The 16,625-nt window shown below is 43.8% G+C and overlaps 1 protein-coding gene across 5 annotated transcripts in view; it reads left to right on the forward strand.

Annotated features, from left to right (window-relative positions):
• Positions 1-15,877, forward strand: part of USP32 (ubiquitin specific peptidase 32) — a 430,766-nt gene extending 414,889 nt beyond the window's left edge. For all 5 annotated transcript variants that reach the window (XM_029611622.1, XM_029611620.1, XM_029611623.1 and 2 more), the window contains one exon: positions 11,850-15,877. In XM_029611622.1, the coding sequence (XP_029467482.1) occupies positions 11,850-12,023 (174 nt within the window). In that variant the 3' untranslated portion in view covers positions 12,024-15,877. The remainder of the gene's footprint in view (positions 1-11,849) is intronic.
• The last annotated feature ends 748 nt before the right edge of the window (positions 15,878-16,625 follow it).

A 16,625-nucleotide genomic window follows, 5' to 3' on the forward strand; every position in this document is an offset into this window, starting at 1 on the left:
AAGTAGACAGGTTGAGCGGACTCTCCAACACTTTTCTCCACCACTGGGTGGGACTCTGGACTGATCTGTGGTACTACAGAAACAAATCTCAGCAGGTAAGAACCAATTTTCCTTTTCCTGTAAGTTCCCAGATCAGTCCAGACTCCTGGGATGTACCAAAGCTTCCCTAACTGGGTGGGACTGCGAGAGTCCCGCTCAAAGAACACTTCCACCGAAATTGCCGGCATCTGGGACCTGGACGTCCAACCAATAGTGTATGACAAAAGTATATAAAGACTTCCAAGTAGCCATCCTGCAAATCTCTTGTGGTGAAACCAGTTGTCATTCTGCCCAGGAATCCGCGTGTGGACGTGTAGAATGAGCCCTTAACCCCTCCGGGATGGGCCTACCATGACATATATGCTGACCCGATAGCCTCTTTCAACCAATGCGATATGGTGGCCTTTGACGCTTTTTGACCCTTTTTTTGCATCACTCCATAGCACAAAAAGGTGATCTGACAACCTGAAACTGTTAGTGACCTCCAAATATCACAACAAAGGCCTTCTGACATCCAAGCATCTTAGTTCCTTGGAATGAGGCACCCCAGCCTCCAGATTTGTAAAGGCCGGAAGCTCCTCTGACTTAAGTGGAACGCTGAAACCACCTTCGGCAGAAAAGATGGAACAGTCCCAAGGGATACTCCGAAATCCGCAAAAAAGGCTCCCTACATGACAAGGCCTGAAACTCAGACACCCTCTTGGCTGAACAAATTGCCACCAGGAAAACCATCTTCAAAGTCAAATCTTTTATGGAAGCCCTCTTAAGAGGCTCAAACGGTGGGTCACACTTGTCTTTAAGGACCAAGCTAAGGCTCCAAGAAGGACATACCTTATGAACAGGGGGCGCAAATGCTTTACCCCTCAGAGGAAACATACCACGTCCAGATGCAGAGCCAAAGAAGTACCATGAAGTTTGCCCAGCAAACAACCCAATGCAGACACCTGCACTCTCAAAGAACTAAATGACAAATTCTTCATTAGGCCTCTCTGTAAAAAGACCAGAATCTGCGCCATCGATGCTTGCTGAGGATGTTCGAAACACCAAAACTCGAAGACTCTCCAGACCCGGACATATGCCAAGGAAGTAGATGTCTTATGAGCTCTCAGCAAAGTCGAAATAACATCCTCCAGATATCCTTTCTTCCTTAACTGCCTCCTTTCAAAAGCCAAGCCACTAGACAAAAGCAAGCTGCTTGATCTGAAGATATAGGGCCCTGCCGCAGCAGATTTGGCAAATGGCCCACCTCAGGGGTCTGTCCACTGCTAGATTGAACAGATCCACAAACCAAGGCCTTCTTGGCCACTCCAGAGCCATGAGAATCACCTTTCCTGGGTGGACCTTGATTCTCTTTAGGACCTTGCCCACCAGAGGCCAAGGAGGAAGCATGTTAATCAGACCCTCATGGGGCCAAGGCACGGCCAGGGCATCGACCCCCTTCGGCCCCACCCTCTCTTCTGCGACTGAGGAAGCACGGCGCTTTGGTATTCATCTGGGTTCCCATCAGATCCATATGAAGCATACCCCACCTGTGAGAAATGAGGGTCATTGCTTCCTCAGATAGCTCCCATTCTCCGGGATCCAGTTGGTGTTGGCTGAAAAAATTTGCTTGCACGTTGTCTATCTAACTTGGTTTAGAAACTTTTAATTTCACTAGTTCATTATTGGGACCAAGTGAGCTTGGAGCTTCTGGATTATCTGACTCCGCTCCTGTAGAGCTTTCGCTCTCTCATAGTCTCTCTGGTCCAATCCCTCCGCAGCTGCCTAATCCATCGCTTTTGGGCCCTAGGGACGGATTGGTAAATGTAACAAATGTTTCCAATCCTTCCTCGGAGGTGAGGGCCCAGGAGACAGATGTTTCTTTACTGGCAAACCTTGTAAGATGGCTAAACCTGCTGAAATAACATTAGACTCTCTATGGTCTGCTATCACTAATTTGGAGTCGGCTCTTTCCTCACGTATTGATAATGCTTTGGGATCTTATGGGGCTTTACCTGGTCTAATTAATGAACAATCTCATAAAATTATCGATTTAGAAAGTCAGATCATTAATGTTGTTGCTAATTGTAATAAATTATGAGATACCACAGTCTCTTTGATTAGAGATAACCAATCTTTACATATGAAGATAGAAAATATGGGTAATTATTCTAAAAGATGTAATCTGAGATTTCTTAATTTCCCTCGCTGTTCCTTACTTTCTCCCTTGGAGATGATTAAGAAATTCTATATTGATTTTTTAAAAATCTCTAAAGAGTCTATCCCTGAGATTGTCAACACTTTTTATATCTTGGGCGATAAATCATCTGCTCAGGGAGGGGTCGTAGAAAGAGAATTAGATGCGAGAGAGAAATTATTAAATCTTACTGCATTTTTGGAAGACTCTGTTACCAATGTTAAAGATCGAACTACATTGTTAGTACCTTTTGCTCGTGAATGTGTTAAACAATTTTCTTTCGCTTTAAAGATTCCCTATTTCTTGGCTCTAAGATAAATGTTTTCCCTGATATTGTTAAAGAGACACAAGTCCGTAGGAAGATATTTCTTAAAAAGCCTAGAGTATTGGCTCTTGGTGCTTCTTTTTTACTCAGATTTCCTTGTAAGTGCCTAGTTAAATTTCAAGGTACTAATTATATTTTCTTTGATCCCATTCAATTAGACATTTTTTTACAAAATAAAACTACTCCTAAATGAACTGTCTATTAGCCATAGGGAGTTGGGATAAGACCAATAATTAAAATAAAATTACTAGCGGTTTCCTTATGTAACTTTTCTCATGTTTCTCTCCCCGTAATGTGGTATATGATGCAATCTTTTTTTTTGTATCTCTTTAAGTTTTCTTATATGCATTGCAATGTTTCCTGAATGCAAGGTATTCTTGTAAAATTTGTAAAACCTAATAAATTAAAAATTAAAAAAAAAAAAAAAGGCAGTGCCTACAAAAGTTTCTCTGTCTCCATCTGCTGGAAGGGAGGCAAAACCCAGGAGTCTGGACTGATCTGGGTACATACAGGGAATGGCTTTTTACAAAATTGCCTGCACAATATGCAGGAAACCTTAGACACGCATGTCCTGTTTGTACAGATGGGCATTCCCAGGGATAGAGTTGGGGAGGAGGTTTCACTTGCTCAAACTTTTCAATTCCAAAAAGCATGTGCCTAACATTTCACGAGGAATGTGTGCAGACAATTTAATAGGTGTAAATGTGGGCGGATAGCTTTGATGGGGTATTTGAAAGCAGGCTCATGCATGGAATTGCACTTAGAAACTTGTGTTACAAAATGACTCTTGTAAAAGCTAATTTTCAGAGGGGTTCTAGATATAAGAAGCATGGACGCACCCATATGCTATTTTATAAATGTGAAGCATGGGTGCACATTTTCGGCTAGGGGCATTCTGGGGCGGCGTTCAGCAGTCCGCACTGTAGTTGTTGTTTTATAAGAGATGTTCGCGCATACATTACCAAACTTGTTCATACACATTTACACCAAGGAAGCCAGGGTTCAAATCCCACTGCTGCTCCTTGGGCAAGACACTTCACTCTCCATTGCTTCAGGTACAAACTGACCCCTAAGTTTATCAAAATGCTATAAATATAACGGAAATAGCACCTGCGATGATAAAGAGGGCGTGTAGGAGGGACAGAGAGAAACTCTGCAGAGTATGTCATTGTACTATTTATACCACTTTAAGAAGGGACACTTTTAACTCTGGGTGGGCTTTGGGGAGGGGGGTTACTTTCACAGTAGCAGGTACGAACAGCTAAGTACACATCACTGAAGATTTTCTGTTATGTCAATTGACGAAAGGTACAAGAGGAGTTGATTTGTACAATGCACTCTCTACCTAGCTTGTTACACTTTTAATTGATGAAAGGTATAAGAGGAGTTGATTTGTACAATGCACTCTCTACCTAGCTTGTTACACTCTTAATTGATGAAAGGTATAAGAGGAGTTGATTTGTACAATGCACTTTCTACTCTGCTTCAAACCTAATTTGTTACACTCTCTACCTAGCATGTTTGAAGCAGAGTAGAAAGTGCATTGTACAAATCAACTCCTCTTGTACCTTTCATCAATTGACATGACAGAAAATCTTCAGTGATGTGTACTTAGCTGTTCGTACCTCCTATTGAGTGTGTATGTTTATAAAATGGGTAGAGAAAGTATGTGTTTTCTTGTATCTGAAATATATGCACATGCTTTCAGTGCAGAAATATGTGGTATTTTATAAATTGCGCAGCTCCCATTACACGGTTTATAAAATGCTTGCATTTCCTAGTGTGTAGACAGATGGAATTAGGATCAGTAGGTTTATGCTCCCCTGCCAGCAGATGGAGACGGAGCAAGCTGACATCACATTATATATAGTCTTGCAATGACCCCAGCCTGCCAAGTATTCTCCGTCTCCAGCAGATGGTGGATGTGCATCTATGGGGATTGCTTCGAGCATTTTGGAAGGAGAAATTCTAAATTCGGGAACAGAAAACCCCACCCTCCTGCGGTGACACCTAAAGGTCCCTCCCTAGTTGAGAATTCCTGAGGTGATTTCCGTGGTCCCTTAGAGGTGTGCCTTGGTACTCTAACTAGGTTTTCCGAGCGTGGACTTAGCTGCTAGTTCAGCTGAAAGGCAGCAGGTGCAGGAGGCCAAGCGTGGCTGTGACAGCAAATGCCCTCTCCCCCCTTAGCTGGAGACCGTCTCTGTACTCAGTGGTAAGTGCTGAGCTCAAGTAAGGGTTAAAAAAAATAAAAATAAACTTTTAACCTGAATCAGAGACAGTTAGAGGGGTTTCAGGACTTCCTCCAGTTTCCGTTCTCGGCGCGCCATACTGATGTTCATTCTCGCTCCCTTTGGGGTTGGGGAACTGGGCAGCTGGGTGGGTTGAGCAGCCCGCAGTGGGCTAGGCCCCACACTGATGCTTTGTTCTTGCACGCCGCATGGTAGGCCGCGACAGCCATTTTCGCACGTTCTTCGTGTGCTGCTGTCTTCTATAGGCCTTAGATGTGCGCAGTGTGCTCGGTTTTTGAACATGCCTTTTACGCGCACAAACTTTTTTTATGAGCTTAACTTGGTGCACAGCTTGTCCGTGTGCTTTGCCGTGCTTTCTTCTAGGCACTTAATTTTTGGCTGCTTTTCTTTTTTGAGCGCGAGCTGTTCCAACGCACGTTTACCACTGCGATGGCGCCAGAAAGCAAGAAGCCTAAGCATCTTCCTCTTTATTTTATTTATTTAAAAGTTTTTATATACCGTCATTAAGTTATTTGCCATCATAACGGTTTACAAAAGGGCACATATATCAAAGAAAATATAGATCATACATTACATAGAGGGTGCCATTATTATTCGGTAACAAAAACACATTAAGTATAATATGGTTTATGACGTGGAATTTACATTAATGAAATTCTCATGGGAGATTATATGTTTTATTGCTATTCATCCTGTCGGTCTGACTACAATTATCAGAGGGATAAAATAATTTCCAGGTAGTATCTGGAGATTGTGAGCTGGGTGCTCTATATCCGCTTATCCTTGTTTATTTGCTTGCGTCATTCTCTTTATTGAAGGCTTGTTTGAAGAGCCAGGTTTTGAGGTATGTTTTGAAAAGTTTGATTTCTCTGAAGTCTTAGATCAAGGGACATAGTGTTCCATAATATGGGACCGGCCAGGGACAGTGCACGTTCCCTAACCAGGGTTAGTCTTGCTGTTTTCACAGATGGAATGATTAAGAGAGCTTTGTTTGCTGATCTTAAATTTCTATGTGGGACGTGTACTCGAAGTGCTGTGTTCAGCCATTCTGCTTCTTCGTCATGGATTAGTTTGTGTATTGTGCAAAGAGCTTTGAACTGAACTCTTTGTTCAATGGGTAGCCAGTGTAGTTCGGCAAATGTATCTGTGATGTGATCTTTTTTTACTTTTTCCAGTGAGAATTCTAGCTGCGGAGTTTTGTAATATTTGCAGTGGTCTTATCATAGTGTAGGGTAAACCAAGTAGTAAAGCATTACAGTAGTCAGTACTTGCAAATATCAGTGATTGAAGCACTGTGCGAAAGTTTGGCAGCGATAGTAATGGTTTAAGTTTTCTGAGTATCATGAGTTTAGCATACCCTTCTTTAACCTTTAGTGTTATGTGCTATTTGAGGTTTAGCTCTATGTCAATTATTACTCAGAGGTTGCGTACTTTCTCGGCTAATTCAATTTTTTGGTTACTGTTGAGAATTATTGGAGTTTGTGTAATGTTCATGCTCTTTCTTTCTTGTGTTGCTTGTCATATTAGGGCTTCTCAGCCTGACCTGGCTTCTAACCTGTGTCAGCGTTGCTCAGATGCTCGTATTTTGCTAAGCCAGGCTCTTCCCATTCTGATGATGGGCTGGTCGTGGGTTTGACTTGGGGGGATGCCAGGTCTTGGTTCTCCCTTGTCTGGCTCCTCTGCTGGTGAGGGCAGTTCTGAGGGACCAGCTTCAGTTCCTTCTGGGCTGCTTTTTCTTGGGTGGAATTCTTTCAAGGCTTACATGCCTTTCTTCAGGCACTGTCCTCCACTTCCCCTATCGGAGCCTCAGCTTGTGGCTCCTCCCTCTTCCAGTTCTATGCTTAAGCGCTGGGCTCGTCTTGGCTCCCTGCAGGTGTTCCCGACAGGAATCCGGATGGCATTGATGAGGTTGATCCTGATTCCCTAGAAGATGGGGAAATTTTCTCCAGGACTGAAACCGTATTGAACTATGTTGCGGCTCTTTCATAGAAATGAACTGTTGGCCCTAATTTCCCAGACCTTGAAACAGCTGGGTGTCCCTGGTTCAGATGCTATGTCTGAGCTGAGAAAGAATCCCATTTTGGTTTCCTTATATAAAGCCTCTTGTTTTTTCCCTGTGATGGATGCCATTCAGGAATTGATTGATCTGGAATAGGACACCCCAGAGGCAAATTTTAAAGGGGGTCGGACATTAGAAGGCCTGTACACCATGGATCTGGCTGTGAAAGAGCGTTTGCGTTTTCCCAAAGTGGTTGCTCTGGTTTGTGCCGTTTCTAAGCGGACGACTATCCCCTTAGAGGGAGGAGCAACCTTGAAGGATGTACATGATAGAAGGATCGAAGCTATTAAGCAAGCGTTTGAGGCGGTGGCGATGAATTTACAGATTGCCTCCTGTTGTGCCTGTTGTGATCTTGTCTGCTTTTCTCTTAGGAGGTTGATGAGTCTGGAGGGAATTCCAGAGCAGTTATGGAACCTGCTGCCACCTTTTTAGTAGATACAGGTTTTGATTTGGTCCAGACCTCGGCCAGAGGAATGGCTTCGGTGATAGCGGCCAGGCGTTAACTCTGGTTGCGAAATTGGTCAGCTGACACAGCCTCCAAAGCCAATCTTACCAAGATACCTTTTAAAGGCAAGTCTCTGGTTCCTCGGTTGCCGGAGGTTAAGAAGTAGTTACAGCGCCCCTTTTTTATAAGGGGCCGTCTCCGAGGTTCCAGGCATTTTTGTCCCTATATAACGATGACCTTTCAGCAGATTTGGCCTTTTGGTAGGTCTCAATCCTTTCATCCCCGGTAGCCCAAGAGAAGAGCGGGTTTGGGTGGCGGACCTTCCCGAGCCTCCCAATGAAGGTGTTACAGCTCCGAAAGTGGACCCCTGTTCCGAGGTAAGGTTAGCGCTGCCAAAGAGGGAGTTAACCCTCTCTGGTCCCTACCGTCGGAGGGCAAGGCTTGAAGGTTCAACTGTAGAGTTAAGACTTCGCCCTGGAAGCTCGTGGTTCCCCCAGGAGGAGCCTGTAGGAACCCGGCCGCTGGGACTTAGGAGACTCCCTCAAGACTGAAGATTGGTCTGGATGCAGGCGCCTCCTGCAGGTCATAGGTTCCAGACGGCTGGCGCCTCCAGCAAGTCGAGTCATTCCAGGAGTAGAAGCTGAAGAGTAGTCGAAGGCCGTTCCAAGGGTCGAAGCCTGAAGAAGGGTCCGCAGCCAGGCCAGAAGCAATCCAGGAGAAAGGTCCGCAGCCAATCCAGAAGTAAACCAGGAGAAGGGTCCGCAGCCAGTTCAAGGTCGAGCCGAGAGAAGAACGTTAGCCAGTCCAAGGGTCAGGAGCCAAGAATCAGTCCAACGAGGAAGAAGACCAGGAATGAAGCTCAGGAACAGAGACCAGGGACACCAGCACGGAACCAGGACCAGAAGCCTCAATACCAAGGCAAGGTCTGAGGAGCAGACCTTGCCTTAAATACCTGGAAGAGGGAGGAGTCACAGGAGGGAGCCACAACCATTTCCTGTCGTGGCCCCTTTAAACCTTCTCTTCAGCCGTGCGCGGAGCTCTAAAGCAGTCAGGAAGAGGGCGGAGTCAGCTCAGCCCCACTGGGCTCCGCGGCCAGCCTAGGCAGCAGCCAAGGCCGCGGGAGGAATGCCGGAGAAGGCTCCCTGCTCCTGCAGGAGCCTCCGAGTCCACCCGACGTCGCGGGTGAGTACCTGGTCCCGGCCGCGACAGTCGGCCCCAGTCGCAGCTTGCCGCAGGCGGCGGCCATAACAGAAGGTTTGCCAACCCACCTTTCAAAACAGGAAATAGGAGGACATCTCTCTCTCTTATTAAAAGTGGGGTGAGATCATGTCAGATCAGTGGGTCCTGGAGGTGATACGGAAGGGTATGCACTGGAATTTCACAGTATTCCTCGGAACATGTTCATGGTGTCCCCTTGCCTCTCCCCGTAGAAGAAGCAGGCAGTGGAGTTTACGCTTCAAAGACTCTTCAGACTGAGGGCTATGGTTCCGCTCAAGAAAGTATGCAGCAATTTTCCATTTATTTTGTTGTACACAAGAAGGAGGGCTCCTTTCATCCCATCCTGGATCTCTAGAGGATCAACAGTCATTTGATGGTGACTCATTTTTGCATGGAAACTTTCTCTGTGATAATGGCGGTGCAGTCGGGGGAATTTCTGACATCCTTGGATCTGTCAGAGGCTTATTTTCATATTCCCATCCAACTGGAACACCAATGCTTTCTACGCTTTGTGGTGTTTGGGACCATTTTCAGTTTCGGTGCTGCCTTTTGGTTTAGCCACCGCTCCCAGAACATTATGGTGGCAGTGGCAGTAGCAGCAGCCTTGCGAAAAGAAGGAATCCTGGTGCACCCGTGTTTGGACTACTGGCTGATTCGAGCCAAGCCTCAGGAAAAGAGCTGCCTGGAGACACGCAAGGTGATCTTATTGAAGGAGCTCAGTTGGGTGGTGAACGTGATCAAGAGCAATCTTCAGCCATCTCAGTCATTGAAATATCTGAGGGTCCGGATCAACATAGGACAGGACAGAGTTTCCTTACCAGAAATTCAGATCCAGAAATTGATGTCTCAAGTGCGTCAGTTGGTGAACACCATACACCCGATGGTGTGGTCCTACCTATACGTGCTTGACTTGAAGGCGGCTACCTGGAAGTGGTTCCGTGGGCAAGGGCACATATGCATCCTCTTCAGCGCTCTCTGCTATCTTGTTGGGACCCGCAATCTCAGGACTATGCGGTTCGGCTCCGCTTGCCAATGGAAATCTGCTCCCACCTCCAGTGGTGGATGCAGGAGGATCATCTGAGAAAGGGAGTTCCCTTTTCCTCTCCAAACTTGTTGGTACTCTCGACAGATGCGAGTCTCCATGGTTGGGGAGCTCACTGTCTGGAGTTAATGACCCAAGGGCGTTGGAATGCCGAAGAGTCCCATTGGAACATCTTCGGTCTCCCTTGAGGTTACTGGTTCCTTTGTGGAGTCTTAACTTGGTACTGAGCTTTTTGGCAGGCCCTGCGTTCCAACCACTGTGTGGCCTTTCCTTGTGGTTGTTGACCTTGAATACTCTGTTCCTGGTAGCTGTGTGTTCTGTGCGTCAAATTTCTGATCTGCAGGGCTTGTCTTGCCGGGAGCCATTCCTTCGGGTGATTCTGGGGGCATTACAACTGTGTACTGTTCCATCCTTCTTGCCCAGGGTAGTCTCGGACTTTCATTTGAATCAGTCTGTTTCCTTCCCATCCCTGGATAAGCTCAGAGATGTGGAGGGAATATCACCTCTTGCGCTCCTTGGATGTCAAGCGATTTGGGAGGTATCTAGAGGTTTCTGAACCTTTTCAAAAGCAAGGTGATCTTATTGAAGGAGCTCAGTTGGGTGGTGAACGTGACCAAAGAGCTGGCAGGCTGTTTGTTTTCTGGCGGGAGTGAGCAGGGCGCTTCGGCTTTATAGGCTGCCATAGTTCATTGGATTAAAGTGGTGGTCACGGCTGCGTATGTGGATGCTGGAAAGTCATTACATACTCAGGTTAGGGCTTTCCACTAGGCCTCAAGCAGTATCATGGCGGCGGTTAGTCTGTTGTCTCCTTCGATATCTGCCGAGCTGCGATGTGATTCTCCTTACACACTTTTTTCCAGGTTTTCTCATCTGGATGTGCAGGCCCGGGAGGATGCAGCCTTTGCACGTTGACTGGACCGCGGGCAGCCTCCCACCCTGTTGGGGAGTAGCTTTGGTACATCTCACTGGTCCAGAATCCATCTGACTACACACTAGGAAATGGAGAAATTAATTACCTGATAATTTCGTTTTCATTAGTGTAGACATATAGATTCAGCTTCCCACCCTCGGCTGCCAATTGAGTGTGTCATTAGTCCTCCTGTGGATCCCAAGGGATTACTAGTAAGTGTTCATCCCGTCCCTAGCTTGGGGTACCTAGAATCTAATGTGAGTTCAGTGTTTATGGTTGGTTGAGTACAGGTCTGGTTACCTGTTTTTAATCAAGTTTTTTGCTAGTCTGTCCACAATTGCTTTTGAAGAGAAAACTAGCAAGATGGGGTCACTGCAGGGCTATGTATACTGTGATGTCAGCTTGCTCCATCTCCATCTGCTGGCAGTTGAGCATAAACTCACTGGAACTGAGGCCATCTGTCTACACTAAGGAAAACAAAATTATCAGGTAAGTAATTTCTCCATTAGTCTCCATGCGCTTACTTGGCATGTGCGATAGGTTTGACTCACATCTGTCTCTGAGAGCTGTTTTCAAAACTCTGTGGGTAGGTGCAAGGTATGGTGGTACTTTTTCTGCAGACTTCCACCAGTTTGCACATTCAGAGCATACATGCCCCTTGAAAGTTACCCAGAAAAACGTACCCACAGAGATTTGCAGAAACTTCATCCTTGCAAAACTCTGTGTATCTTTGCTTCCCATGACCTAACTCCTTCAGGGAGCCCACTCCATCTTCCTGCAGGTAAAAGTCTGTGTATTGTTTCTTTTACCTGCATACAGGGTCAACAGCTTTGACCATAATTGAAGCAAAAGTCCACACTGACCTTTGCTTTGATTATTGCCCCCAAAAAACATACCCACCAATATTGCCCCTGCTGTGTCTGTGTGTAATTTTTCTTTCAGAAACTATGTAGTTCCTCTCTCCGCCCCCTAGAAACCCTTCCAGAGTCTATGGGTAAAAGTGTATTCGTAGATAGTTTGGACAGTATTCACAGATAAAATGCATTTTTCCCCATGGAAAAAGCTTTGAATATTGTCTTCCCTATGTTCATCTTCATTCTCTACCTGAATTTTACAGTGCTTTACATTTCAATCTTGCCTGCTGAAAAATAGGTTAACCGTGAAAAGTCCCAAAGATTCTGTACAATTTGCAGAGGTTCACAATTTAAAACCTGGGAGAACGTTTGCCCATGATTTTGCTGTCTTGTATTAAAGTTGCCACGCTGCACATACACATCTGCAGAGAAACTGGAAATGAAAAGATAAGTAGTTGGGAGGTAGGAGCCCAAAAATTACTGATTGAAAAGCTTCCTTGGTACCTCTTCTGATTTCCCATCTGTTTTGCAGGAGCTGCATCCTGATGAGATTGACACGGACTCTGCCTACATCCTTTTCTACGAGCAGCAGGGGGTGGACTATGCACAATTTCTGCCAAAGATAGATGGCAAAAAGATGGCGGACACGAGCAGCATGGATGAGGATTTTGAATCTGATTATAAGAAGTACTGCGTGCTGCAGTGAGCAGGCGTTCTTCCATGCACAGCCTGGTGCCACCGTGCGGAGGTCCTTGAAGCCACCATTTGGCGAAATTTAAAAACAAAAGGTGGTGGATGGGCTAAACTTATTCATTTTTTCACATTGATGCACAAGAAGAAGATCCCTCTTACAAAGCCGTTAATGAGGATTAGTATTTGTATTGTTCTTATCTCGCTGCCTGCTCTGATGTGAGAAAAGCCAAATGAAGTCTGCCATTTAACCTGTAGGCAGTAGTTTGAAGCAAGTCAACCCGGACCAAATCTGAGTTTGAGGAAGAGCTAAATAAAGTAGCGTAGAGTTTACTGATCTCTTCTAACAACATTGTAAGGCTGATTGACCTTCTAGTGAAGGTAAATAATTTGTAGTGTTGTCCATGGACAACATGATCTGCTACCTCCTCCTTCCTGAAGGTTTATTCCATTTTATTGACACACAATCATTATAATAATTAAAAAGATAGCTTGATGTATTGTGCACAATGAAGCATCAGAAGATTGGAATTTTAGAGGTTTGCCTCCGTTTAAGAACCCACATGCACAGTTCTAGAGAGAGCAAACCCCTCAATACTCAAGCCAGTGGTAGGTTCCCATCCATTTGTGAATCACAAGCAGACCTAGACCTTTCAGCAAAGCTCCTGAGCTTTGTAGTCGGGTTGGAAGTTTGGTGTTTATTCGTGATCGTGCCTTGTCATCTTATAGTAGCTGCCATATTTCCCTGAAGTTTCTTCTGACACATCATGTGTAGTCCTTCCGCTGCTCAACTCCCATCAAGTTTACAAGGTGAACAGTGTGGGAGGTGACAGATTAATTGAGGATAGTGGTGCTCTTCACTGAATGACCACCAAGATCCCCATTTGGATACAAGTGAGAAAAAAAATAAAACCTGACATTTTAATTAGTAATCCAGCAAAGGAGAGCAGAAACTTTCTCTATGCTAGAAGCTCTGTTTGTTTTAAATTGAACACATACCAGGAACATGTGCCAGTTTATTTAAATTAAGCTCCTTCCCTGAATGAGAATAAACAATGCAGGTAGAACGTTCATTTTGAGATAATATGCCAGCTGTTTTTCTTAAACATGCTTTTAGGGGGCAGTGGTAGTCCTTATCCATGTCTTCATGCTTTTCACAACATATGTGACTTTTATTTGTACTGGTTTTTTTTTAATGGAGCAGTCTTAAGGCCTCAGTAGACCTGAAAATGTCATGTTTTATGTTATCAACTAGTTTAGAAAGATTGTATGAAGTCTCACTCCCAACAACAACCTATAAAGTTTGAAATTTTACATAACAAAGCACAAGCATAACTCATCATCATATAGTAAGTAGTAGAGGAGTACTTTGAGCTTAGCACCTTCTAAAGAAAGCCAGTACCTGAGTATATTCAGTTTGTACATCACATTACCACGTGGCAGCGAATCTCACATCTCCTTTCTCTATGTTAAAAATTGATATCTCTTCCAGTTTTATTACAGGCTGAATATGGCCCTGTGATTGTGCGTTCCATTCTCTTCAGCTCCACTCCATCTCTTCATGAGGCTTTGGTCCAGTTCTAGTTTTTTGGTGTTTGTTTTAGAACATTACAGTTATCACCATAGGAGGTTTTTGTTTTAAAATCAGTCCCTCTTGTCTGTATTTTTAACTCGGTGCTGCATGGTTGCTGTTCCAATTCTGGTACCACATTCAAAGCTGTGAAATGGGGACTGAATTTTAAGACAAGTGCTGCTCTCAAAATCCCAGCTTCTGATGGTATTTCCAATAATATTTTTAACAGCATGAGGCAGACCCTCGCCTCTCTCCCCCTACATCTCCCCCCGTAATTGTGTATTTTATTTATATTTTGCATATACAAAAGGGATTCACAGTATCACAGGGGACAATATCTTTCTCTGGAAAACAGCAGAATACATTGAGATGGATTAGAAGAATTCCCTGAACATCCTTGCCTCAGTGCCTGTGTTTTTGGTAATTGCTATAACACAGAACAAAGCAAAAAAAAAATAACCCTGAAAATCCTTCACCATAAGTTAGAAAAGGACTTGAACCTCAGTCTCTATGTGATGCGAAGTTTCGTGGGCAACTCATTCTGTCTAATTTCCCGCAGTTGGGAGGAAAACTGTGCCAGGAATTGGGTTGTATTCCAAAAAAAAACAACTTTAAAGAATAAGAGTTCACTTTTATTTTATTTGGCTTTAGTGCCCCCTGCAGTTAGATCCTGGGAGTGAATAGATAGCAGGCTTTTCCCCTGAATGAATTAAAAACATCCAAGAGTGGAATAACGAAATAGCAACAGATTAGTTCACAAGTCAGCCAAATGGAGAGTGGATGCTATTTCCAGCTGATTTTCTGCCTAGAGCAACATTGCAATTTGCAATTTAAAAAAAATGGGGACTTGAAACTACTAGTTTGAATTTGACACATCTCTATTCTCACCTGGTTACTTATTGAGGGCTTGATTCAAACCAAGCTACTTCTCTGTGTCTTGAGTGGGTGCATCATAGTCCATAGATCAAAACCCTGGTTTGGATTCATTTGAGTAAGGTTTTGGCCTGCTCAGGACTCCATCATGTTTTTGCCAGTTAACACAACTATGTAAATTGGTTACTCAGAACTGAATTAGGCTCACTGGAGCAAAAACAGTGTAAACCATTTCTGAGCAGGTATTTTTAATTTAGTATATCAAATGTAATTTTTTAAAAATTGTATTTGAATTTGAGTAATTGCTTTTCTTGGCAAGAAGGGTGATTGTTTTGAGGGATGAATAACCCTTCTGAATACAAAGGGACATGGTACGAATGAGAAAATCTGATTCCTGCGCTGTGACTTGTTAAAAAGCCTGGGAAAACAGTGTGGCTAGTCAGCAGGGTTCAGCAACCTCTAGTCCCTGTGGACACCAATCCACTCGGGTTTTCAGGAGATCCCGAATTAATATGCATGAAAAGCATGTGCACTGCTTTAGTTGTATGTAAATCTGTCTTGTGTATATTCATTTGGAATATCCTGGAAACCCAAGTGAATGGTGTCCACGGGGACTGGAGGTTGCCTACACTTGCTGGTAGAGTAAGGACTGTTGATCCTGTCATTTTACAGTGTCATTATAGAAAACCGCTGAACTCTGTCGCCTGCCTCACACCTGGTGATTCTATCTGTATCCTCTACATGCCCTTAATCAACTGGCATATTGTCTGTTGGTACTCTTTTTCCAGCTTATAAAAGCTTTTTTTTATGGGAATATGTCTCAGCCCATAAGATTTGAATCGAGCCTAGTTTTAATTCAGTTTAGATGTTTGTTTTTCTCATGATAATAATGACCCTCTGGCTTGGGTGTTTCCTGTTGAGTAGTTTATCTAGTAGGATGAGGAGCAAGTCAAAGGTTGTTGACTATCAGGTGTTTTTTTCTTTTCTGCTGTCTTAATACCTATAGACCAGTTTCCACTGATATTGTATTTCACCAGGTACAATAGAATCTCGGGCTACTACTCAGGTGTTAGAAATCTGTCACTTTTAGATTCTGCTGCTGTTCTAAGATCCAGGATGTCTTGATTGCTTTTTACAGCAATTGTCAAAACCAGAGTACTAGTGAACACCCCATCCTAAGATAAAAAGACAACAAAGTATATCCGAAAAGAAATATTTTATCTGTTTTCTTAAACATATTGAGTATTGTCATTGACATAAAAGTGTTGCTCCCTGTTTACTGTATTCCTTCTCCGTAATAGAGTGCTCTTAAAATAGTAAACCCTTAAGAAGTGTTTAGTGTGTATTAAAAATCCATGCAATGGAAGCTAAAAAAAAACCTAAATGTTTCTAACAGTGTGTCTACTCCTGAAAGGACAAGCTTCGTAAAGAAGTGATAGTTATTCACAGTCCCCTTTATTTTACTTTTATTCAGGTAGCAGAATCTGCTAATGTTATTATTTGGTCTTTCGTGTGTGTGGTTCGAGCTGGACAGAAAGATTGTGGCCATAGATTGCGTTCATAAGCTCTGCTCTGAGTATGGAGAATTTCTCTTGGGTGGGGTTTCTCACATCATGGCCTTACATCACAGTCAGAACAGGCATCTTGCAATTTCCTCCATGATGTTTTTTTTTAAAACAGAAGTTTTAAAGAATATTTCCATAAATGCACACTGTAATCACGTTAAGCTGTGATTTTTGGAACGAACATCTGTTTCAGTGCAGTACTGTGATGGCAGCATTTGTTTTTTCAGTGTTTTATTTGTAAAACAGACATCAGACCCAGTACAGTCATACATGTAAAGATATACATATATCGACTAAGCCCACTGATGTAACAACATCTGATTACATTTCAAGTTTGCATATCTTGGGTCCCCCATCAACCCACTCCCCTCTTCTCACATATCAATAAGTGAATAAGTGCCAACCTTTCTGCCTCCAGATATTTCCAGTAGGGGCCCCAAACCCTATTACACTTAGTTATCTTTTTCTGCAGCACAAATGCCAACTTTTCTAATACAGCAATCCCATGAATTTGCTTGCGTCATTGAACTATCGATGGTGCTGATTTCCAGTAAATTGCAGTTGCTAAATCTGCATCTCTTTCCATTGCCATATCCGACCACAGCCC

The sequence above is a fragment of the Rhinatrema bivittatum genome, chromosome 8 (genome assembly GCF_901001135.1).
Source record: "Rhinatrema bivittatum chromosome 8, aRhiBiv1.1, whole genome shotgun sequence".
NCBI classification, from domain to species: Eukaryota; Metazoa; Chordata; class Amphibia; order Gymnophiona; family Rhinatrematidae; genus Rhinatrema; species Rhinatrema bivittatum.